Below are 26,296 nucleotides of genomic sequence, written 5' to 3'. Positions count from 1 at the left end.
ACCTTCTTCCAAAGCTTCGAGGGTCTCTTTTGGTCCAAATAAAATCATCGCGAAAGTTTTATTCCATTTGGACTCTGTGTGAAAAGGGTCAAAAATACGGAAAAAACAGAAACTCGCACTTGGCACTGAGTTAATAGGTTAGTCCCCAAAAAGATATAAAATAGCATATTCATGCATATAAAACATCCAAAGTTGACAAGATAATAGCATGAAACCATAAAAAATTATAGATACGTTGGAGACGTATCAATCATCCTCGATGGGTTGTATGAGATCTTCCTCTTGAAGCAAGCCCATGAAAACATACCTACACTACTAGGGAAAACCCTAGTAGTAGCGTTGGTTTTACACTCACTAGTAGGGTTGGGGCCATCGCTACATCTAACTCTTAGCAGTAGCGCGTTATTGAAAGCGCTACTCGTATCTACGTTAGCAGTAGCGCTGGAATAAATAAAGCGCTACTATTAATATTCCTGCTTTTAATATTTAATTCGCATCGTATTTATGTCCCCCTACGTATTTGTGCATGCTCCATACAGTGGTTTCATCACATCATAATATACATGCATAATTTGCATCACATCATACACATAAAGTACTCCCTCCGTCCCAAAATTCTTGTCTTATATTTGTTTAGATACGAATGTATCTAGTCGAATTTAGTATTTAGATACATCCATTTCTAGACAAAGCTAAGACAAGAATTTTGGGACGGAGGGAGTATCATGTCATATAACTCATCATCATCTTACGTACTCAACTAACTACTCATCATCATCTTAATCATATACCAAGTTATCATATGATACACATAAAGTAAAACAGAAAAACATCATAATAGTCATCATATGCATGCATCCTAATCGATCATGTCAAGTTAATATAAACCAGAATAACTTGTCTCTCATAAGACCTAGTCCTCGCTCCTAGGTATAATGTCATAAAACAGAATAACACCTATATCTCCATGATGAAGCACAGAGATCCAACGGCCTCCAACTTGTGGCTTGCGATCCTTCTTTATTTCTCTCCATGCTTCAGTTTGGAGCCTTTTTGATTTTTATTTGCGGTTACTCGAGTATGGAGCATCGAACTCAGCCCTCAGCGGACTTTTAATTTTCGTATGACCTTCTGGGTGCATCAACAGAGGCACTACATCATGTGGTAGTTGATGTTGAAGAACATAATAATAACCTAGTTAGCAATGTAATCAACACCATTTATGTAATAGTAGAACGTACTTAATTAGGAAACTCTTACCAATATATTTCTGCGAATGTCATCCGGCCTCAATCTATAAACTAGTGGCATGTAAAATGTATAATTTTGGTCAATTCCCAAATTATACGTTAAGTTATCCCTAGAAATCAGAACACCAACAAGAAAGTAGAGAAGAACATCCTTCTCCTCCCAAGTTAGATGTGATCCACACGAGTAGTGTGTCGTGTCAATTAATTTCCGTAATTCACTCGAAGAAACGAAATAAGCTGTAAATTATAATTTAACAAATTTAGTATATGGATGAACACCAACTATTTCTAAATATAGAATGCAAATTACTTAACAAATATGGTTGAGGAACTCACATGGAGGTAAAACAGGAAGCATATCGACAACCACCCAAATGTCGATGTTGCCTGGCATATTATCTTCGGGACGAAGATTGAAGGTTATTTCCATTCCCTCCTGTAATCCATATGCCTTGCAAAGATCTTCCCAATTTGGGCACCCAAATTCTGTGTGAAAAACTGAATTAAATACTTTGATAACAAATGTGTGACCATGTATAGTCCTCAGGTTAGCGCTCCTCGTCTTCATTCTCTCGTGGTCTTCGATACCGAGCCTCTCCAACACATATCTTCTTGCATGGCAAGGAAGGAACATATCTCCATTCTCATCAAGCTTCATGCTGAAAAACCTATCGTCTCGGAGGTGAGGCGTGTCGCACATACCTCGACAGTCGCCGCAATATTCACACTCCCAATATTCATCGTCAGACATTTCCTGTTTTAATGTGGTAATTTAACTTATAATCCATGGAACATGTTTGTAAATGTGTAAACAACAACCGTGACACTATATCGAAAAATTGAACATCTATATATAAACAAAAACATGAATAATAAAAAGGGACCTATATTTGGTCGGAATGTTGATTCATTACCCTTTCCGGCAATTCCCAAGCACTCCATATGTCCTAGTTTCTAGCACTAGTCATGTCAAAATTTACGGAAATTTTGGGCATGACCTTTGCTAAATAGTGGACATATGGAGCGCGTGAAATTTGCCGGAATGGAAATGAATCAACATTCCGACAAAACATAGGCCACTCGGACATTCCGTCAAAACTTAGCACAATTTAGCAAGCAAAAGTGAGAAACTCACTACTATTTTATGCATTAACACCAACAAAAGGATGATATTTGTAGTCTTCATTAATTTATTAATTAATTAATTAGTTAATTAGTTGGTTAGTTAGCTCATTCATCATCTTTGTGTGAGTATTTCTATCCCTTGGATGAACAATGTCCAAAATGTCATGCAAGTGATGTAGGTTGGTGAAATATGTATGTGCCCTTTTTCCTCTCCAAAGTTTCAATAAGTTGTTTGAAACCATTGGTTGTCTAATTCAAACATAATGTGTCTACTTACATGAAATTTACAAACATGAATGATTTATTTCACATTCTTTACATAATATTCAAGTGTGAACCATAGGATTTTTTTCCTTCTTTCTAGTTAGCCCATTAAAGATCTTCAACAAACGTATCTTGATTTTCTCTAGATGACATCTTGAACCGATGGCCCTAAAATCAAAATGGTAGCAGCCTTGGGGTGCCTAGAGCGAGAGGGGAGGGGGGCGGCGGTGCCTGGAGGGGGTGGGGGGCTTACCGGAGCGGGATGGGGAGGGGGCTTACCAGAGCGGGAGGGGAAGGGGGCTTACCAGAGAGGGAGGGGAGGGGGGCGGTGGCGACGACGAGGGAGGCGACGACGACGACGACGACGACGACGAGGGAGGCGACAACGACGGCGGCGAGGGAGGCGGCTACGACTTGAGATCAAGGAGAGAGGGGGGCGGGGGAGTGGGGGAGAGTTAGGAAATTTTTAGGCACGGCGTGGGGTGTTAACTCAACATAGCAGTAGCGGTGGTTCCGGAGGAGCGCTACTGCTATTGTACTTAGCAGTAGCGCTTTTACCATGCCGGCGCTGCTGCTACAGCTACTGTCGGTTACCTCGTTGGGCCCCTTTTAACAGTAGCGCTGGATGCAACGCATCGCTACTGCTATGGACCTTAACAGTAGTGCTGGATTAGGAACGACGCTGCTATTATAGCTACTGCAGGTGGCCTCGTTGGTCACTGTTTATCAATAGCGCATAATATAAGGCCAGCGCTACTGCTAAGGACATTAGCAATAGCGATTTGTTTTTCGAGCGCTACTGCTAAGTAGCAGCAGCGCTTTCTACTTTCAAGCGCTACTAACAGGCTCCTACCTATAAGGTTTTTCCTAGTAGTGCTAACCCCACATAGAACTTGCACGTAGATCATGGGTTAGTACACAAAGCGTAATGGACAATGCTTACCATACCATGGAATCACATGATCCCTCTCGGTACATCTCGTACGCTTTGTTTGTTCATCATCTTAATTAACTCTTTGAATTAGTCTTTATCAACCTTGTAGCTTATCTTCTCTCTTCATAAATATGATGTCTTGAAGGTAAACATGAATGTTCAGACAATCTTCTTCTCGAAAACATGCTTGCAATAAGCTCAACTCTCAAATGAGCAATCTTTGGATAAAACCTAGAATACCACCTTGGTCACCATATAAACTCCTTGAAACCATCAGATAAACTTCAAGAAGTGTCTATGAACAAATCCTTCGAATATAACTCAAGACTACCATTAGTCCATATGGATTGCATCAATTAGCAAAACTATACATGGAGAAATATGCTGTAAGGGGCGCGTCCTGTTGGCTTAGCACCATTAGGTGCCCACTGTGTGGTATTTCTTTGCTTCAGTAATTATTAAATATTCCATAAAAATCATCATAAAATTTCACGTCATTTAAGGTCCAGATTTTTTTTAACTTTTTATATGGCTTACAAGTTTAGAATTTCAGTTTCACACAATTTCTCTCTTTGGACAGACCTTGCAAATTAAGAGAGAGAAAACATTAGAATTCTACCATAAAGTGGAATAATTACTAAGAACAATATAAATATCAATAAGACACCATGATGCAAAATGGACATATCACCAGTATTTTTATATATTCAGAAAATATTCTCCATAAAATTTCATATCAGTCCAAAAAGTTTTATTTCTGCACAAAAAAACAACACTATAAAAGTTATGTTGAAAACAACGTAAGTGTGAGTTAGTTTCATTCAAATCATGGAGATTAGAGTTGAAAATAAGAGCAAAAATGTGTGGAAAAGTGAACATATCTGGGAAGTATCACCGAACGAGTTCCTCCCTGGTCCCGACGGATTCTTTAAATGGTGATTACCAAGTTAGGACAAAAACCTAATTTTGTGGGAGTATGTATTCTTACTCACATTTGAATTCATGTTGACACATTCAGTACACTTGTCATTGTTCATCGTCTTCATCGTATATCATTTTTGCTTCTATTATTTTTCTCCCACGTGTTCGAGGAAAATCTTTGAAATATATATAAAAAACCGCTTACTTTTTATTTCGCTTCTTGTATGATTAGATTGTAGAATTGAAAAGAAAACCTGAAAGACTTCTCCTTTCTTCTTTTGTGTTTGTTGTGAGTTCTTCGATGTAAATATTTTCTCATTTTCCGTCCTTCTTCGTTCTTTCATTTTGTTCACAAAAACTAAAAACTTCAAAAATATTTCAGAATATTTCTCTGAACTCTTATTACTTGACAAAAATCTTTGAAAATAACAAAATGATTTCCTTATTTCTCTTTCATTTCTTCTTCGCTTTTCCTTTTTGCTCTTTTACTTTTTTCTACTTTCTTGAGTCTTGGGTTTCAAAAGGAGAAGACACCAAAAATAATTCCAAATGGCTCTTATAAGCTTCATTGCCAATCTAATGAAAGACCGAATATTTTCTTGTCTTCTCATGTTTACAAAGAGTGTGTAGATTTTAGCTTAGTCCACAACACACTTACACTATTTATATTCTTCACATCGTCCGGTCGTGTAACCGAGAGACAATAATGATGATGATTTGATGAAGTGGTCGTTGTGATATGAAATCTACCTGTTTTTGTAAATATGTTTACCATAGCGATCTTGATTTAGTGTATCATGGGTAAACATGTGTATGATGATGATTAGAATTCATAGTTGTGCATCCTATGCTTAAGTGGTAGAAGTGGATAATATGTTATCTTGCGTGTCAATATGTATTAAAATAATTATGATATACTCCCTCTGTATCTAAATATAAGTCTTTTAAGATTTTTTACTAGGTGTCTACATATGGAGCAAAATGAATAAATCTATACTCTAAAATATGTCTATATACATCCATATGTAATCCATTAGTTAAATCTTTAAAAAGACTTATATTTATGAACGGAGGGAGTACTATGTTAGAATGATATCTTTCTCTGAAAAAATTAAGTGGTGGCGTCGCACATGGATGCAGCCATCCGGGAGCGTGGCGTGGCGTGGACAGCGAGCTCACGAGGGAATAGCACTAGTGAGTGACGGCTTCATGGTGCTTGAATTCAATGGTCGGAGAGTTGTTGCAAGAGAGAAAGCAATTTGGATCGGGAGGGCACTGGGAGTTGTCCGGGGAGCTCGGTAATAGCCGCTCCGTCATTTTTCATTTTCTTTAATATTTGGATCGAGAGGGCGTATGAGTTTAATGCCGTCATTTTTCATTTTCTTTAAATTTTATTTTGTCCAAGCTAATGAAAACCGTGAGATAATAATTCTAGATAAATTAATTTCCGTAAGCACGGTCGTTATGCATTGTGCATCCCTGACACGAACATGAAACGGTGTCACAAAATTGAAAGAATTCACAGGCAAGGAAGCGCACAAACACCGCGCTTGCAGTCCAAAATATTCAAGCTCTCGCCACACCTCCCGCCAGTCCACCGCCCCGAGCTTCGCGCCACGTCATCAATCCGCGGCATGTCTCCCCCGGAACCCGATCTGAACCGTGCATTCCGTACGCATCGAACGGCAGGCACAGGCCTCCTCCCGCCTATCGTCCACCTTAAAAGCTCCGTCTCCCCTTCCTACAATAGGCACACCGATCGGCAATCCCCACCGCCCCTCCCACTTCCACATCTGCTCGCAGCTCGAAGAGGATCAGTCGTCAGCCATGTCCGGGCGCGGCAAGGGGGGCAAGGGGCTCGGCAAGGGCGGCGCCAAGCGCCACCGGAAGGTGCTGCGCGACAACATCCAGGGCATCACCAAGCCTGCCATCCGTCGCCTGGCGAGGAGGGGCGGCGTGAAGCGCATCTCCGGTCTCATCTACGAGGAGACCCGCGGCGTGCTCAAGATCTTCCTCGAGAACGTCATCCGCGACGCCGTCACCTACACCGAGCACGCCCGCCGCAAGACCGTCACCGCCATGGACGTCGTCTACGCGCTCAAGCGCCAGGGACGCACCCTCTACGGATTCGGCGGCTAGGCCCGCTGGTGGTCATCAGTCTTCCTGCAGACTCCGATTGCTTGATGAGGCCGCGACTTGTGTAGTTCTCTGTTTCCTCTGTACTTCGAACTGAATCGTGCAACAAAGATATTCGCTTCTGTCGTTGGAAATCAAACTTGTCTCTCCAAATATAGTGCTTGTGATTTTGTCTTGCTAGTTGGTCTGCTGCATCTCTGTTATGTACGATTGTTGGTTCTTCGTCGCTCCCTGCAGATTAGAAAAGATTGGTCAAACCTCGACTTGTTCAGTTCGCTATTCCCTCTGTGCTTGATGTGCTTTCATAGGAGCCTGCAAAAGTCTGAATTAGAAGATCTAAAAACAGTTGTGAGCAATAACCTGTGAATCCTTGAGTCCTAAAAAAGTGAACTCCAGTAAGCGATGAAAAATGAGAATAGCAATGGTGCATTGCATTCGAGCAAGTTAATTGTCGATTATCTTCAGTTCTCAGGAACGGTTCGGATGAAGGAAAAGTAATCCATCATTGGAGGACATGCTACAGCAATGCAGCAAGTATACCAAGTTGAATTCACATGCACAATGAATTGGCGACTTACCGTTTTCTGGGCTTGATATATGCCGTCCAGATATAAGAAGAAAAAGAAAAGAAGTCTGCCGGTTGTAGATAACTGAAGACAATCATTGTCATTTCGATAGACAAAATTCCACAGACACATCACAATATTTCAATACATTCTTTCTTTGATACCTACAGGTTTGGCCACCCTCCCACATGAATAATCTCAGGAACACCTATATGAAACCAAATATTTTGATACAAGGAGATGACTCGATAAAAAACTGAAGGCAAGACACACCCACAAGTGCAGAAATGCACAATAGAAAGGTCTTCTAATTATGAAAAATAATTAAATAAATACTAACAAAATTTGGCACTCTTGCTAAACTTATGCACAATTATAATGGTGGAGAAAGTTCTAAAAAAAACAACTATCAAGTATGGGCAACCGGATGACTGAAATTTAATAGGTGGAGAAAAGGAGTACCAAGTACTTTCGTATTGTGTTTACTCGATTCACGAATCTAGCGCAACCATGCTTTCCAAGGTGTACACACCTGACACCACAACAGCTCTGAACTTTAGATTGCTGTCATCAATCAAACAGAACACGAGAGTGCTCGGATGTGGATTGTAGTGCATTTAATCTTGAGGATTAGAACGTCGGTTTAGAGACCGGGTTTTAGGGATACTGAATTATTTTACCACCTGTATTTTAAAAAAGATGAAATATTGTATTTATAAGTCAAAAAGTTGACAGGTCCCCTCGACGCTATTGTCCATGCATGAATAAGGCCCTGGAGGAGGCTGCGCAGACAGATGCGGAAATGCAGCAGCTTCTTAGAGCCGCCGTCGAGGCGCACTTCCGGGCCATCGAGGCCGAAATACACTATTCAGAGCTTAAGATGTTAATTTTAGGCATTTTTTTACGTCCCGCCCACATCCCACTCTTGTTAGTTGTAATAATGGGTGGGGCCATGTTTTTTTTATTCGCCTGACTGGTTTTATGAATCTTGTACTCCCTCCGTTCCTAAATATAAGACCTTTTAAAGATTGCACTGTAAACTACATACAGATGTACATAGACATATTTTAAAGTCTAGATTCACTCATTTTGCTCGGTATGTAGTTTATAATGTAATCTCTAAAATCTCTAAAAGGTCTTATATTTAGGAAGCGGAGGAAGCAGAATATTGCTTTGGTTTTTGTAGGTTGGGCTTATCTGCACCCATACAGAATAGAAAAATCAAAACAAATACTAAAAATTCAAGAATTCTAATTATTTTTTGTATGGTAGATAATTTGATTCGTGAGGTCTGTTTTAGTTTTTGAATCATTTGAACATCTAAACGGATCTCGGCAGAAAAGACAAATTCGAAATCCCGAAAAAGTTTACTGTTCACGTACTGTTTTAACCTTATTTTGTCTCTTTTTTTTTCCTGAAAACTGTTCAGATGTTCAAATAATATAGAAATTAGCGCGGACCTCATGCATCAAATTATCTATCACCCTCAACAAATTTAGATTTTTCTGAATTTTTTTAGTATTCGTTTTAATTTTTTTCTAACCGGATGCAGATGAGTCTGGGCGCCGGAACGCTCCACTCCTTCTTCACTCCATTTAATTTTCCTAACTATTGCACAAGCTAGCTATAAGATGACTTATAGCCAACAGTTGGCTATAGTATTAAGAGCATGGTTAATAGCACAGCCGCCTGCTGGCTATAACTATTGCCACATCACATAAAGCCTTCACACATACAATAGGCTAGCTTTTAGGTTGACTACAGAACTGATTGTAATAAATACTGTGCATATCACCTACTGTGATTTAATGTAAGATGCATCTTTGTGGCCATCTCATTTCTCAACCAGGATACAAATATGACATTCAACCAAATTAATAAGCAGCATCAAACAAATGTGCACAAGACCATGACAATACAGTTAAGCAATACTTAAGTCTGTATAGGGAAGCATTAACCAAACATAAAAAAATAACACGTCCAACAACAAGCCGTTCATTTTGACCTGGACGAGAATAATCACCAAACTGATGGCACATAGCAGCATGACATGACACTTAAACATTACCCGAGTCTTCATAAAAAAGCATAAACCAAACATGGGTAAGATCTCTCGCAAACCACCCATTTATTTTGATCTCGATGGTCACTACAACCTCCCGGCACTCCAACAAACACCATATTATAGGATTGTCCTGGAATAAAATACACGTAAGATATAATGTTGATCCTCAATGTTACAGGAAGAAAAAAAGAACAGTAACATGCAAATATCAATATCCCACCATGACTAATTATGATGATTATTTCGAGACCTACTCCAAATATGCTCGACCAAATCATTTTTAAGCTGGCTATGTTGTGAAGGAGCACGGATGGTAGCTTTTCTACGCAGTACATCAACAAAACAAAGATTACCACCAACATTCACTTCAAGAGGTAGAGCAAATGAAGCCTCCGTAATCTCATTCAAGTCAATATGAACGTTAACCTGATCTCTTTCATCTTCGACTATCATATTGTGAAGAATCACACATGCTCACATGATCCTTCCAACACTCTTTCTCTGCCACAGCCGTGCAGGCCGGCGAAGAATGGTAAAGCGGGACTGCAATACCCCAAAAGCATGCTCCACATCTTTCCTTGCCCTTCTTGGTGCTTGGCAAATAACTTATGTTTCTGTGATTGGGAAAGTGGTATGGTCTTCATGAAGACAGCCCACTCTGGATATATACCATCAACTATTACAACGGAAATCATTGACTGATCTCGTGCTTACACTGCTTGTAATTTTATTTATTAATTTGAGAGCTCGAATATCGAGGCTCACAAACTCGCTAGACATGCGTTTTCACTTGGGTATGGACACCATGTTTGGTTAGGCCTGCCCGGTAAATTAGTTTTTTTTTGGTGTAAAGGTTAACTCGGTTTGGTAAAGCCTGCGAGTTTTGTCTATTTTTTTGTAATAATGCCCCCCTGTGCACACGAGCTAGATGCATTTTCGTATGTGCTGCCGACAAGCGTGCTTTTATTAGTTCTAGTGGGAGGGCCCCGTTTTTTTGTTTTCCCTCACTGGTTTTGGGAATCTTCTAAAATATTATTGCTTTGGTTTTTATAGGTTGGGTTTATGTATTTTTCTAGACCAGGTCTTGTTTGGTTTTTATTTTTATTTTTATTTTTTATTTTTCCCTGCTATTTTGAGTTTTGCAAACCATGAATATTTTTGCATCCATGCAAATTCTCAAATCCATATTTTTGCAGATATGTGAACATGTTTCAAACTCATGACAAATTCTCAAGTTAATAATATTTATATTTTTTGATTATATTTTATATTCACGTTTTTTAAAATCGTAAACATTTTTAAATATGTGAACATTTTCAAACTCATGACAAATTATCATATTGAAGAACCTTTTAAAGTTAATTAATTATTTCATAAAATTCATGAACAATATTTTCTAAAAGTACATTTTTAAAATTTTGTGAAAAAATAAAGACGAAACTATGACAACTTTGCATTTGCGCATGTGCGCTGCAGCCTTAAAATTATATAGCGACTTAAACTCAGGAAAGAATCGGATATTCAATTTTGAGCCGGGCTCATCTGCGTCCATTGAATAATAAAATCAAAAGAAATACCAAAAATTCAACAAATTCCAAACTTTTTTTGCGTGGAATATATTTTAGCGCGTGTCAAATTCCAAAGCATTTGGACATCGGAGTAACTCTCAGAAAAAAGCAAACGCAGGTCCAAACAGTACACAAACAATAAAATCTTTTAGAGATCTTAATTTTGTCTTTTTTATTGAAAGCTACTCAGACACTAAAATTTGACACGATCCTCATGCACCACCGAGTCATTTTTATCCACAATTATTGGTTTTATTTAGTATTTTTAACATTCTTTTTTCACTTCCGAGTTCATCTGAGCCTAGAAGCCGAAACGTCTCTCTCTCAGAAAAAAAAAATGCCCTTCTTCACTCCATGTAATTTTCCTTTAGGAATACTTCGTATAATATCTGATTTGCACTGTTGCATATCTGAACCCAAAATCCAGCCGCCGTAGCCCAAAATTTGGGAGCAGCCGCGAAACCTCTGGACCCAGCCCGCGAATCCACAGGTCCGAGCTTTCCGCCACGTCACTGATCCGCGGCATCTCTCCCCGGATCGCGATCTCGACCGCGAATTCCATCGGGATCGAACGGCAGGGACACACCTCCTCCCACCTCTCGCACCCCCCCTTAAAATCCCCTCCCCACTTCGGTCTAATCACAACACAATTCACCACTGCTCCTCCACCTCCATCCGCTCGCAGCTGGAACCAGGGAGAGATCGTCAGCCATGTCCGGGCGCGGCAAGGGAGGCAAGGGTCTGGGCAAGGGCGGCGCCAAGCGCCACCGGAAGGTGCTGCGCGACAACATCCAGGGCATCACCAAGCCGGCCATCCGTCGCCTGGCGAGGAGGGGCGGCGTGAAGCGCATCTCCGGCCTCATCTACGAGGAGACCCGCGGCGTCCTCAAGATCTTCCTCGAGAACGTCATCCGCGACGCCGTCACCTACACCGAGCACGCCCGCCGCAAGACCGTCACCGCCATGGACGTCGTCTACGCGCTCAAGCGCCAGGGACGCACCCTCTACGGCTTCGGCGGCTAGGCCCCTCGTCGTCGTCAGTCTTCCTCGCCGCCTGCAGACTCCAATCGCTTGATAGGACCGCGACTTGTTTAGTTGTCTGTTTCCTGTGTAGTTCGAACTGAATCGTGGAACAAAGTTATGTGTCGTTGGAAATCGAACCTGTCTCTGTGCAAATTGCTTGCTACTGATTTTGTCTTGTTGGTTGGTCTGCTGCATCTCCGCTGTGTACCATTGTTGTTTCTTTGTGATGCAAGATCGTGTGCGCTTGATGTGACGATTAGTTGATTTGCCATATCTGTCTGCAGGCTAATCTGTAATGTTAAAGAATGCCGTTGACTGAACAATTGCGTGTCTCGATTCAGGAACATCGTTCCTCCATTTCTGCTATTTTATCTGATGGATTAGTCTGCATTTCGTACATCAATTGCTAGATTGGGTTGCTATGCTTGGCTAAATCCGTGTTCTAGGAGTATTGTGTAACTCTCTCACAATGACCAATTCATGATGTGTTTCGTGTCAATTGCTAGTGGTATAAGATCAGGATCATCATTTGTGCTGTATTTCTGTTGATTTGTAGTTACTACAGTATAACCTTTTACTTCTTTGAACTGTGCTTCCATCTGTGGAATCACCAATACAGATGCACGATACCCTCTTGGTAGTGACAGGAACTTCATCCTTGAGTTGAATTGAGCAAGAGCTGAAATGATGTATTGGATCTCTTATGAATTGTATTCAGGTATCGAAAGCAGGTCAGATAAATGGATACTAATCTCTCATGAGAAGACATAGTACATATTTAAACCATCATTCCATCAGAACCAAGCATACCAAGTTATATTCACAGCAAATTATACTCATTTGAGTGTAAAAGAAGTTTACTCATTGGAGAATAAGTTGATATTTTGACAGATTATACTCAATATACAGATTATAGTCTTCTCTGTTTGATGCCAACAGCTTTGTCACAATCCCACATGAACAACTTCAGGAATGCCTTTATGAAACTGAACACCTGATACAAGAATGCGACACACCCTGAAGACCCTCTCATTTTGCAATATTAACACAACTAAAATTTGACCCTCCAGCTAAAAATATACATGTATACTGGTATGAAAAAGAAATGAAAAATCACTATCAAGTAAGGGCAGCAAGATGACTGAAGCAGAACAGAAATGACGAGTTCCCCTGAAAAGTTCCGACAGTATGAAGTTCTTGGTGCTGCATTTACCCGATTCACAACATCCCAGTCCGGCACAGTTTAGAGCAACCATGCTTTTCAAGGCACACGATACAACGGTTCAGGTTGCTGTCATAGAGCGAAGGGAACACCAGAGCCGTCGGATGAAGGTTGTAGCGCTTTAATCTTGATAACATATTTCTTTCGACTAGACATGCTGCTGACATCGGAGGCTGTGTGTGTGTCATCTGAGCTATGATTCAAGGCAGAGTCCTCGTCCTCATAAGCGTTACCGATATGACCGCTGCACTTGCGGCAGAGCAATCGTTTTCTCTTTCTGAAGAAACCCCATGAAGACCTTGAGCTGAAGTATGGCATGCAGCTCACCTCGTCAGTCTGCGTGAACCGACTCTCGTCGATCGCGAAGAACGAGACGACACCTTTCCTGATCTGTTTTCCATACTTGGATCCAATGTTGGCTGTGTTCCGTGTCGAGGAGCTCAAGTTCAGTGCATAACCACAGTACCCACAGCTGCCAGTAAGAAGAGAGAAACAACACACATCATCAAACCGCACATAGACGCTTTACAAACCTGATGTAACTATCATCCTACCGTTTCAACAGGAACGCCGTATTTGCACAAATGATTGTTCGCAAGTTCAAATTATGCCTTAGAGTATTTATTTCTGTGACATCAGGTGGCAAGATGTAGCTATGAGGAGGCGATGTTGGTGTGTAATCGAAACTTCACATCCAATTTCTCCTCTCTAGTTCTAGTATTCATCAAAGATCATGATCGTGGGAAGAAACAGAGGGCCAATGACGATTGAACAGTTTCGACAATAATGCCGTATTCGCATAAATGAGCCTTGGCAAGTTCAAATTATGCCTAGAGTATTTAGTCGTGTCACATCAGGTGCCAAGATGTAGCTACGAGGAGGCAATGCTCGTATGAAATCGAAACTTGACATCCAATTCCTCCTCTCCAGTTATAGTATTCATCATCAATTCATCAGAGACCATGGTCTGTCGCAAGAAACAGAGGGACAATGATGATCCAATTCACTTGAGTATTTTCTCCCTGAACCGGCACGCTCTCCCCTACTTGGAGCCCCTAGCTAGCAGCCAGAACTAAGTGGAAGCAAAAGGTTCAGTGCCCATCCATCCATCCATCCATCCATCCATCGAGTACCTTGTGAACCCAGCAACACCGCAACAGTAGTCTAAAACTGATATTCGTGGACAGTAAGCACTAAGTTAGTACAGTACAGACTTTGGCGACAAGCACAGCAATAAGTCGCGGGTCCTCCAAGCAAGATGAAGCTAGAATGGATTCTGGATCCTAGGGTTCAACTGTTGGTTGGTGGGCCAAAATGAAGCAGCGGGATGAGCGAGAGGCGCAGCCCGCGGGAAGGGAGCCGGCGAACCTGTAGGCGACGTCTTTGGCGGAGCAGCAGCCGTCGAGGGTCCTCGCCATGCTTCCTCCGGCGTCAGCGGGGAGGGAGAGGGAGGGAGGGAAGGAGACGGGGGCTGCTTTGATTGGGGGCAACGGTCTCCGCGGAGGGCAGGCAGGTTTGGCGACCGCGCCGGTTTTCTTCCTTCCTTTCTTCTTCTTTTTCTTTTTCGAGAGCCCCTTTTGCGCACGTCGTGGTGGATGGTGGATTGATTGATGATTGGTGGATGGGGGCGTTGCCCTCGCGTCGTTGTTGGCATGCCAATGCCATTGCCAGCAACGTGGCCAGCGCCGTGATTGATTGCTGCCGCGTCTGTGATATGTCATATGATCATGTGAAGGCCGATGGCGAGTCTTTTAGCTTGCGTGTTGCCAAACGTTGTGTTTGTCTCTGTTCCAACTCAAAGTCTGCAGCAGATAATGCTTAATCAATACACACGCACGCGCTATGTTGTGCTGCTGTCTACTGGCACTATATTTTCTGAGTGCAATCGTTTTCTTTTCTCTCACACGGACCCGTATTTTGCAGCGCGTTTACTAAACTTGGCACCTTCACAGAAACGGGTCTCTTAGAGCATATCTAGAGAAATCCATTTGATTTGCGGGTTGTCACGCACTGTGGACGCACAGACTCCATATAGCGGAACTGTACAACGGAATATTCAGCTGCACTGTGGCTTATGATGCGACTGCCCTCTCTCTCCTCTCATATATATATATAGGAGGAAGGGATGGGGTCGGCCAGCCCTAGGGCTGCGCCCAAGAGGAGGGGTGGCGGCCAAGGGTGGCCGCCCCCTAGGGTTTGCCTCCATCTACCCCTTCGGACGCATGGGCCTAGTTGGGAGGGGTGCTCAGCCCGCCAGGGGTTGTTGCACACCTCTCTCAGCCCATGCCCCCCCCCCCCCCCCGCAAGGTGGGTGGATCCCGGAACACTTTCAACACCCCCGATAAAATATTGGTGACGCCCAAAACTTTTTCGGTTATTAAAACGAAACTTTCCATATATCAATCTTTACCTCCGGACCATTCCAAAGCTCCTCCTCATGTCCGGGATCTCATCCAGGACTCCAAACAACCTTCAGTCACCAACATAATAACTCAACTATATCTATATCGTCACCGAACATTAGTGCAGACCGTGCGGGTTCGAGAACTATGTAAACATGACCGAGAGACCTCTACGGTCAATAACCAATAGCGGGACCTGGATGCCCATATTCGTTCCCACATATTCTGCGAAGATCTATATCGGTCGACCAACGATGTCAAGGATTGAGCTAATCCCATATGCAGTTCCTTTTATCCATATGTATGTTACTTGCCCGAGATTCGATCGTCGGTATATCCATACCTAGTTCAATATCGTTACCGGCAAGTCTCTTTACTCGTTCCATAATACAAGATCCCGTGACTAACTCCTTAGCCACATTGCTTGCAAGCTTACCTGATGTTGTATTATCGAGTGGGCCCCGAGATACCTCTCTGTAACACGGAGTGATAAATCCCAGTCTTGATCCATGACAACTCCACAAACACCCTCAGAGATACATGTAGAGCATCTTTATAGTCACCCATTTATGTTGCGACGTTTGATACACACAAGGCATTCATCCGGTATCAGTGAGTTGCATGATCTCATGGTCATAGGAACAGATACATTGACATGCAGAAAGCAATAGTAGTAAACTAGATATGATCATACGCTATGCTTAAGGTTTGGGTCTTGTCCATCACATCATTCTCCCAACGAAGTGATCCCGTTATCAAATGACAACTCATGTCTATGGCTAGGAAACCTTAGCCATCTTTGATCAACGAGCTAGTCTAGTAGAGGCATACTCGGGACACTTTGTTGTCTATGTACCCACACATGTATTTCAGTTTCCAATCAATAAAATTATAGCATGGATAATAAATGATTATTATGAATAAGGAAATATAATAATAATCACTTTATTATTGCCTTTAGGGCATATTTACAATATATATAGGAGTATAGACTTGGAGGCTAATAAGCTTCTCCTAGAGATAAGGTAGAAGACAGATTACAAATCCTAGACTACCAAATATATGTACACCAAATATATCTCTTACATCGGAACTGCAAATGGGTTCCATTCTATTTTATTTGCTTCACTCAGAAGATGCAAATTCTTGTATCAACATTACAAGGAAAATTCAGAATAGATATAAGCAAATAAAATAGAATTGTGGTCGTGTATATAAGCAAATAAAATTCAGAATAGATATAAGCAAATAAAATTCAGAATAGATATCTTACAAATGCAATTTATTGTATAATGTTGATATAAGCAAATAACATCGGAACTGCAGGTAGTATGTGGTTCATAGTAATATCCAACTTTGTCCATCTTACAATGGCAATTTATTGTATAATTCTTCCCATGTTCAATACCGATGGCCGCTATCTAGTTTTTTTTTCTCGGAAGGACCTCAGATCAATTAAACTGTAGTTCTGGAGGGCTACACAATCAAATTTTAGAACTTGGTGTATGACCAAAATTAGGCCAATAAAATTTAGCAACCTCGTGGAACCGCGTTGTTCTTAAGCTTATGAAATCCATGGACCTGGCTAACCTGATTGTGTCTAATTACCTGTTTCTGAAGTGCAAAACGCAGGACATCCAAGTTTTAGTATTCTGGACTAAAATTTGACGGTTTTACAGGGAATAAATTGCTACAGTTTTACTTGAATGTTTGTGTCCTTCAAGCGTATGTTGCTATTTCTTTGATTAGTCAAGTAAATTTTTGCAATGTTTTTGTTCTTATTCAAGATGCCATATGGATTGTCTTCTTGTAATTTAAATAGTTTACATTACTAGGGAAGTGCTATATTTTGATATGGCACATACGTGCAGGAGATGCATGTTGTATATGTTAATGAGTTAATGTTGAGCATATTCTTATGTTTATGTTTAGAATTTTGGACCCTTTGGTTTTGTTCCGTGGCAGCTACTTTTTTTTAAGGAAAGGCTAGTGCCACTTTATTTAACTGGTGGTAGAGTTACATCATGGATTACATACGAAAGTAAGAAATCCAGACGGTCCTCAACCCATTCATAACAACGATGTGCATCATAAGAAAATCTACCTCGGAAGTGTGCCAGCCCATTTTCTTTCCTCGGACAATGTCTAAACTAAATAGACGTAATCCCATGTGCTATGTGGAAACAATCCGCCAAAGTAGCAGCACTAGGTCCAAAAACATCTCTTCTGCCGATGCAAGCCTCAACAAGTTATAAGAGTCTGTTTGGGGCTCCCGATCTTAGTTTTGTTACAATGGATGAGCAGCAGGTGACGGATATTCCTCAAGTTGGACAGGCTGACAACGAGTTATTATCCGCACCCTTCACTGAGAAAGAGGTGCTTGAGGCGATTGGGGGAATGAAGAGCGGTAAAGCTCCTGGACCAGATGGGTTCCCAGCGGAGTTCTACAAAAAATGTTGGCATATTATTAAGGATGATCTTATAGCAATGTTTGATGATCTGTTTGCGGGTCGCTTATAACTCTTCCATCTGAATTTTGGTACAATTACGTTATTACCAAAAAAAGAAGGTGCAACCCGCATTGAGCAGTTTCGTCCAATTTGTTTGCTGAATGTTAGCTTTAAAATTTTTACAAAGGTGGGAACTGACAGGCTAACTAAGATGGCACATTCTGTCGTGCAGTCTTCACAAACTGCCTTTATGCCTGGCCGAAATATTCTGGAGGGAGTAGTTGTCTTGCATGAGACTTTGCATGAAATCCACTCGAAGAAACTGAATGGGGTTATTTTCAAAGTGGATTTTGAGAAGGCATATGATAAAGTTAAATGGTATTTCTTGCAACAAACACTGCGTATGAAGGGTTTTGACGAGCTTTGGCGAAAGCATGTCGACTGCTTTACTAAGCGAGGAAGTGTCAGGGTTAAGGTCAATGATGACTTAGGTCACTTTTTCCAGACACTCAAGGGTCTCAGGCAAGGAGATCCGATGTCACCCATCTTATTTAATATTGTTGCTGATATGTTGGCACTTATGATTAAGCGAGCCACCGAGAAGGATCTAGTAGGGGGACTTATTCCACATCTGGTAGATGGTGGGGTCTCCATTTTACAATATGCTGATGATACTATTCTCTTTATGGAACATGATCTGAACAAGGCTAGGAATTTGAAACTCATCCTTTGCCTTTTTGAGCAGCTATTTGGGCTGAAAAATAATTTTAATAAGAGTGAATTGTTTTGTTTTGGTGAAGCCAAAAACCAACAAGGCACTTACAATCAATTGTCTGGATGTGCAACTGGGAAGCTTCCTTTTACGTATTTAGGTATTCCCATTCATCATCGGAAATTATCAAACAAGGAATGGAGATGCATAGAGGAACAATTCGAAAAGAAATTAAGTTGCTGGAAGGGCAAGTTATTATCTTATGGAGGAAGGCTAGTTCTTGTTAATTCAGTTTTAGCAAGTATGCCTATGTTCCTCTTATCTTTTTTGAAGTACCTGTAGGGGTACGAAAAAGATTGGATTTTTATCGATCCCGTTTCTTCTGGCAGAGTGATGAGAGTCGGACTAAATATAGGCTTACTAAATGGGATATTATTTGTAGGCCGAAAGATCAAGGAGGTTTAGGAATTGAAAATTTAGAAACCAAAAATAGATGTCTACTTAGCAAGTGATTGTTTCGATTATCTAAGGAAACCGAAGGGATGTGGGTACAGATTCTGCCGAATAAGTACTTACAGTCTAAAACCTTATCGCAGGTCACAGCTAAACCTACTGATTCACCCTTCTGGAAGGGTTTGATGCGGGTAAAAACTTCTTTCTTCAATAGAACTATGTACCATATTGCTCAACGTCGACAAGCATCCGTTGCCGCAATATTGCGTGAGATACCTCTAAATATTCAATTCCGTCGTTCCTTAGCAGGTGATAGATGGGCTAACTGGTTGCATCTTGTCCGAAGGTTAATGGAGGTTAACCTCTCGGACAGACCTGATCGTATTCATTGGAAGTTAACCTCCAATGGAGTTTTTATGGTTAAATCTATGTATGTAGATCTCATAGAGTCATCACCTATTCCTAAATCAAGGCATATCTGGAAGATCAAAGTTCCGCTGAGAATTAAGATCTTTATGTGGTTTGTTCACAAAGAAGTTATTCTTACGAAGGATAATCTTGCCAAGCGAAATTGGAATGGTAATCTTAGATGCAGCTTTTGTCCGAAGGAAGAAAATATACAACACCTCTTTCTTGATTGTCCTATGGCTAAACTGGTTTGGCTCTCGCTTCACATTGCTTTTAACATCACTCCTCCTAATAGTATTAACTCGTTATTTGGGACGTGGTTAACGGGAGTGCATGTTCAAATTGCTAAACTTATTCGTATTGGAACCTGTGCTCTTTTGTGGGCTCTTTGGAATAGCAGAAATGATTAGTTTTTAACAGATTACGCAATATTCACTTTCTGTAGGTTATCTTCAGGGCTACCGCACTGATCCGCACGTGGTCATTACTCGCTCCTGTGCCAGCCAGGGAGCATTTGGATACTCGGTGTATCCGATGGGAGATGGTAACACAGGGTATCTTCAACCGGTTTACATGGCGTCATATTAATAGAATAGGTGTATAGTCATCTAGATCTTTACGTCTCCACCGGTTTGGGCGTATTTCTCGCCTTGTATCTTTTGGTTTTACCGCCTTATGGCTGTACTTTGACTTGTACTATGCCGGATTTTGGCTCTCTTTTATATATGGCTGTATGCATCACTCGATGCAGAGGCCGGGGCTAAGCCTCCTTTTCGAAAAAACATCCAATTCTGGAGACCATCCGAAGTCCTTGAAGCAAAGCCAATGTTTCAGCAGATTGAGCATTGATAACTTGATCAACCAGTTTGGAGATGCCAGCCATAGCTTCACCCCGAGAATTCCTAAGCATCGCTGCCACTGCACCAGTACCATTGTCAAAGAAACAAGCATCAATGTTCAGCTTATAGGATCCTGGTGGTGGCCCTTGCCAATAACACTTTTAACCATTTCTAGAATTCTTAGAGCATGGTTTGCATTAATAGATTGTACCGCAAACGAAGAACTGCGCCGTGGCTTGATCTTCTCCCCCTTGACTGCTTCCCTTCGTTCCCACCATATGTACCAAGCTCCAACTGCAACAGTTTCTTGCAAGCCCATGTGACCAAGCACTGGTGATTTCCTTGATGGACTACGAAGAATTTCCTCCAGAACAAGTGAACCTGAACGATCAGAACATAGTGCTTCCTTGATCACATCTTCAAGACCCAGAGAGATCCACACTTGTTTCGCTCTTCGACAAGTGAAAATAAGGTGCTTGACATCCTCTGGTCTGTCACGACAATCACTCAATCAGGGCATTGTGGATGAACTTTAATATGCCTATTTCTCAATATACACATTCCTGGGATAATCCCATGCAGTGCTCGCCATACAATTTTTTTGATGTTACTTGAGCATTCAGGTTCCATAGCCTTTCCCATACTTGGTTGATCATTGAGCCTTCCGGTGCTTCCCTCTTAAACCTAGGCCCGAAATGATGCTCCCACTTGACATAATATGCAGAGCGGACTGTGAAAGTGTAGGGCCTTGTGGCATTCCAGGCTACAAAGTCCTCCATGAGATGTTCAGACAGGGGAATTCTTAGTATTCTTTCTGCATCAATCACAAGGAAAAGGTTCGTGATCAAACTCTCACCCCATCTTTCGGTCACCGGGTCAATCAGATCCTCCACTTAATCAAGTAGGATGTTGCCCCTTCTTGTTATAATTTTCCTCTTAGGGCTTCCCGGTACCCAACAATCATTCCAGGTATTAATCTTTGATCCCGTTCCAACCCGCCAAATATGGCCTCTCTTGAAAGTTTGTAATCCTGACACATACACTGCCAAGCAAAGGTGGACCCCTTCTTTGGCCCATCACTTAGTAAATTCCTATTTGGATAATATTTTGCCCGGAGAACCCTTGCACACAAGGTTTCTGGATGTGTAATTAGCCTCCAACTTTGTTTTGCTAGCATCACTAGATTAAAAGCGTGGAGATCCCTAAATCCCATACCCCTTTCTTCTTTGGCAAACACCTACGCCACCATGCAAACCAACACATCTTTTTTTTCCTCGGTGTCTCCCCACCAAAAACTTGCCATTGCGTCAATTATTTATTTACAAAGTTTTTTTGGGGATTTTGAAAACAGCCATAGCAAAAACAGGAATTGACTGTATTATGGCTTTCAAAAGTATTTCTTTTCCTCCCATGGACCGCAACTTCTCTTTCCATCCTTTCAATCTGTTGATGATTCTTTCCACTAAATATTTGAAACTTTCACTTTTATCGAGGCCAATCATGGAGGGGAGCCCAAGATATCTATCAGAGATGGCTTCAATCAAGATGTTCAGTTCTGCGCAGACCTGAGCTTTCACTTCCACTTCAACATTAGGACTGAAGAAAATGCTACTTTTCCCTTCACTTATCATTTGTCCCGAACTGGCACAATATTCATCAAGCACCTGTCTCAATGAGGTTGCATTAACTAAGTCTGCTTTAATAAGGATAAGGGAGTCATCGGCAAATAGTAAATGTGAAACCGATGGCGCATTCCTGCACACCCGTACTCCTTCAATGCCACAAACCTCCTCTTTTTGAGCCACAGTGCTTCCTTCTGTGGCAGCTACTTTGGTTGTCACCGAGAGCTGTTAAACAGTTTGGTCATGCTTTGCCTTGGCTTTTAATAAATAAAAGTTGGGGAGAGGGGGGCTTTCATTTGAAAAAAAGGAGCTTTGTTGCTTCTCTAGCAATTGACTGCTCCAGTTCTTTTGATGTACTTCCTCCGTAAACGAATATAAGAGCATTTAGAACACTATTTTAGTAACCTAAACACTCTTATATTAGTTTACAGAGGGAGTACTACTAACATTGTTATCTGTTATGCCTTTCTCTATCTTAGCTTCTGTTTTTGTTTCATCCTTGTTGTATTCCCAACGTTTTTCCTTGGACTTCTCTTGAGATTGTCGACAAGGGCCTGCTGTTTCAGTCCCATACGAGAATCTTTTCAGTTCAGATTCAACCATCGAAGGTAAGTACTTGTTTGAGATGGTGTTAAAGCATTTGGTTGGTTCAGTTCAGATCCTTTTCCCTTGCAGTGGGTGGTCTGGGCTTGAATTTGATTGGAACCCAATCAAGTATCTTCAGGCTCATCTTTGTCCGACTATTAGCGGGTTCATGTTATTATTTTTGTGGGCAATGGACAGAGCACGTCATCGGAAAATGTGAATGTGCACCAACTCATTATGCACAGTACCCGCTACAAATTCTTATCTTTTTGATTGATGGAAATACTGACCACTTGGAAACCTCTTTTTGATGAACACTGACCACTTGTAAACCTTGGAGATACACTTGTTTTGTATAAGGATCAAGAGTTTTGAGTATTTATTTAGAAATCCAGGTGCGCAGATATACATACTTTATGGATAGGAGGCGGAGGCTTTTGCCTTGTTGTTCTAGTAATAATAACTGTTTATCAATTTAGATTGTTTTGTACATGTTGGCCAATAAGTTTCAAGAGAAGTGCTGAAGAAACCACCATCAGTTGTCATGTACTCCCTCCGTTTTTAAATATAAGTCTTCGTAGAGATTCCATTATGGACTACATTCGGAGCAAAATAGATGAATCTACACATCTATATGTAGTCCGTAGTGCAACTCTAAAAAGACTTATATTTAGGAACGGAGGAAGTAGACATTAAAATCCCGCCATGAAAAAAATCATAATATCAACAAGCCATACACATAGAGCCAGAGCAAGACCACAGAGGATCAAAGCAAAATCGACAATGCAAACACTATTATGAACAAAGCGAAGACAGACTGATCGGCAATAGATAATACTGGCACATTTAATCTTTTGAACAGGACATACAAAATAGTAGATTCTTCACATTTAAACATTCTTATGATATAGCATGATTAGAAGCTAGCTAGTAGGTGCTACGATATCCGTCTTAGTTTGGTTCTTGGTAAAAGCAGAGATTAATTGACTTCTTCACAGCATGCAAGCTGGTTGATCCCTCCGCGGCCATCTTATTTTCCTTGATGCTTCTCTTGGTACAAATAAATCAAAGAACCTGCAACAGTTTTGCCAATAAGAAGGCACCCCCCAACTTCCAAGCAGTCATGAATGAATGCCCATCGCCGATACCAGCGCCTACAAGTGAGATGGTAACAATGATATTAATAGTTATACAGAGAACGCAAAAACAGCAGCAGAGTATACGAAGACGGATACATTGTCTGCGGGGGAATGCTTGAGATCTTACCAGCGGGGGTCGCCGTGTTTAGGTTCAACTTGTACAGAAAGATGCCTGAGCAGCTGGACATTTTTCAGGCCTGAGCTGCCATGGAGAATGTACCTTGCTTCCCACCCAGCAATCAGATCGTAGAGCTCGTCTTTCTTGACTTGAATATGAGCCAACTCAGTGGCAGCAACCTTTTTCTCATCACCCGTGAGGCGTCTCTGCAGCAGGGTATGCAAGGTAAATGGTACAAACAACATCAGTTTTGTATTATTACAAGCAACAGAATTCTTATTCCTTTCTTTGGTGTGTGTGGGGCGGGGGTGGGGGAACTGAATTTCGACACAGTTTACATTGATGGCAACAAATAACAATGTACTGTATCCGGTACTAAATAAAATAAACGGCTGGGCCTTGGCTAAGTACTCCCTTTAGAGACACTTATATTGGGGCGGAGGGAGTATATAGACGACCAAACAAAAAAAAACAAGGTAAACGTTTAACAACGGCGCGCCAGCCCAACATTCCGCCGGTCACACCCGAATCATGCGATCCAATCTCATCGTGCGACGGAGACAGCGTCTCGCTTCTCTCTCTCTCTCGTCCTCGCGACTTCAGATCGAGAATCCGATGAAACCAGCCGCCGCGCAAACCGGTCCCTCCCTCCCCTGACTCCACACCGGCGAGCCGCCGCCGCCACGGAATGACTGTCAGGACCGGATGAACTATGAAGATATATTTGTGAGGAAAGGGAAAAGTTCTCCCGAGCTAGCGTATATTCCACGTATATTCTTGTTCTCACACAAGGAGGAAATAATCAACATACCCAGCTAGCCACATCCCGGCAGCTCTTATAGGCTAAAGGGTTTTACTGAAAAAGGAAAGGAAATGCTACAGCGCGACAAAGGAATTATTACAATAAGTATCCGACGGCCCACGACGAAGCGGTAAGCGAGGAAGTGTTTCTCCACCGTTGGATAACTGAATCCAGTAAATGCTACCTTCCCGCACTTGTGCTGAGCCTGACATTGCCCCTGTCTTGAACACAATGTGTCCTCACGGTGTTGTAGCATCTTGCCTCCACTGTAGTGTTGTTGCTTTGAAAATTCAGGAAAGGTATATTTGATAAAATCTGCATCCTCCCAAGTTGCTTCTTCTGGTGACATGTTCTCCCACTGAATTAACCACTGCACGACGGGCAAGTTCTGCCGTGGGATCTGTCTCACCTGAAGAACACCAGCAGGCCCTGTCTTGATAGTACCATCCTGATTGACCATAGGGAGATTTGGACTAGGAATGGACTACGGACCCACATGTTTCTTGAGTTGACTCACATGAAAAACAGGGTGAATCTTGACATGATCAGGGAACTGCAGTTTGTAAGCTGACTTGCCCACCTTTTGTATGACCAGGAAAGGGCCATAAAACTTGTATTGTAGTTTAAGTGCTCCTCTGAACCCAAAAGCTGCCAACCTGTAAGGAGCCATCTTAAGATACACCATATCTCCCACTTCAAATGATCTCTCCACTCTTTTCATGTCAGCATACTTCTTCATTCTGTTTTGAGCTAGCACCAGATTATTTTTCAGTTGATCCAACATGTGTTGTTTGGCTGTCAGAAAATCTAGTGCCTCACCCTCTTCAGGACCAGGAATAGCCAGCTCACTAATGAGAGGAGGAGGATAGCCATACAAGGCTTGGAATGGTGGCATTTTGAGACTTGTATGATAGGTGGAATTGTACCAAAATTCAGCTAATGCTAACCAAGAAGCCCATTTGCTAGGAGCAGTAGTAGACATACACCTCAAATATGTTTCCAAACACTGATTAATTCTTTCTGTTTGTCCATCTGTTTGAGGATGATAAGCAGTGCTATATCTCAGCTCCACTTTCAAGGCAGCAAATATGTCCTTCCATAACTTGCTTGTGAAGATCCTATCTTTATCAGATATAATCAGTTTAGGTGGGCCATGTAACCTAATAATCTGATCCACAAATGCTTGAGCTACACTAAGAACTGTATAAGGGTGTGAAAGTGGAATGAAGCGAGCATATTTTGTAAATCTGTCCACCACTACCATGATCACATCATAACCTTTTGATATTGGTAACCCTTCCACAAAATCCATAGATATGTGTTGCCAAGCCAAGTCTGCCACGGGTAAAGGATCAAGTAATCCTGGTTGGAGGCAGTTCTCATGCTTTGCTCTTTGACATATAGGACATGCAGCAACAAATTCTTCCATTGCTTTTTTAAGTCCAGGCCAGTACAAGATTGATTTCACTCTCTGGTAAGTTGCCCTGTTTCCAGAGTGTCCTCCTACAGGGGAGCTATGTAATGCAACCAACAGTTTGCTTCTTAAGGGTGGAATATTCCCAATGAATATTTTCCCTTTATATCTGATGATACCTGAATGAGAGAATATTCTCCATCTTTATGATCAGGTTGTAAGAGTAGTTTTTCCAACAGTTTTTTTTACTGTCCTCATCTTTTTGATAGCTTTCCAAC

At 41.6% G+C, this 26,296-nt stretch overlaps 2 protein-coding genes across 2 annotated transcripts; one reads left to right on the top strand and one right to left on the bottom strand.

Annotated features, from left to right (window-relative positions):
* The first annotated feature begins 6,244 nt into the window (after positions 1-6,244).
* Positions 6,245-12,172, top strand: LOC123400672. The gene is made up of 2 exons (XM_045094661.1): positions 6,245-6,628; positions 11,470-12,172. The coding sequence occupies exons 1-2, from the start codon at positions 6,322-6,324 to the stop codon at positions 11,850-11,852; spliced, it is 690 nt and encodes a 229-aa protein (XP_044950596.1). The 5' UTR covers positions 6,245-6,321; the 3' UTR covers positions 11,853-12,172.
* Positions 12,173-12,691: 519 nt separating this feature from the next.
* LOC123445086 (uncharacterized protein At4g08330, chloroplastic-like) lies at positions 12,692-14,522 on the bottom strand. Its single transcript, XM_045122019.1, has 2 exons — positions 14,443-14,522; positions 12,692-13,546 (listed from the first exon to the last, which is right to left on the bottom strand). Exons 1-2 carry the CDS (start codon positions 14,490-14,492, stop codon positions 13,147-13,149), a joined length of 450 nt encoding a protein of 149 aa, XP_044977954.1. The 5' UTR covers positions 14,493-14,522; the 3' UTR covers positions 12,692-13,146.
* Between the last annotated feature and the right edge of the window lie 11,774 nt (positions 14,523-26,296).

Source organism: Hordeum vulgare, chromosome 1H (genome assembly GCF_904849725.1).
Source record: "Hordeum vulgare subsp. vulgare chromosome 1H, MorexV3_pseudomolecules_assembly, whole genome shotgun sequence".
NCBI classification, from domain to species: domain Eukaryota; kingdom Viridiplantae; phylum Streptophyta; class Magnoliopsida; order Poales; family Poaceae; genus Hordeum; species Hordeum vulgare.
This window is presented reverse-complemented; position numbering and strand designations above follow the sequence as displayed.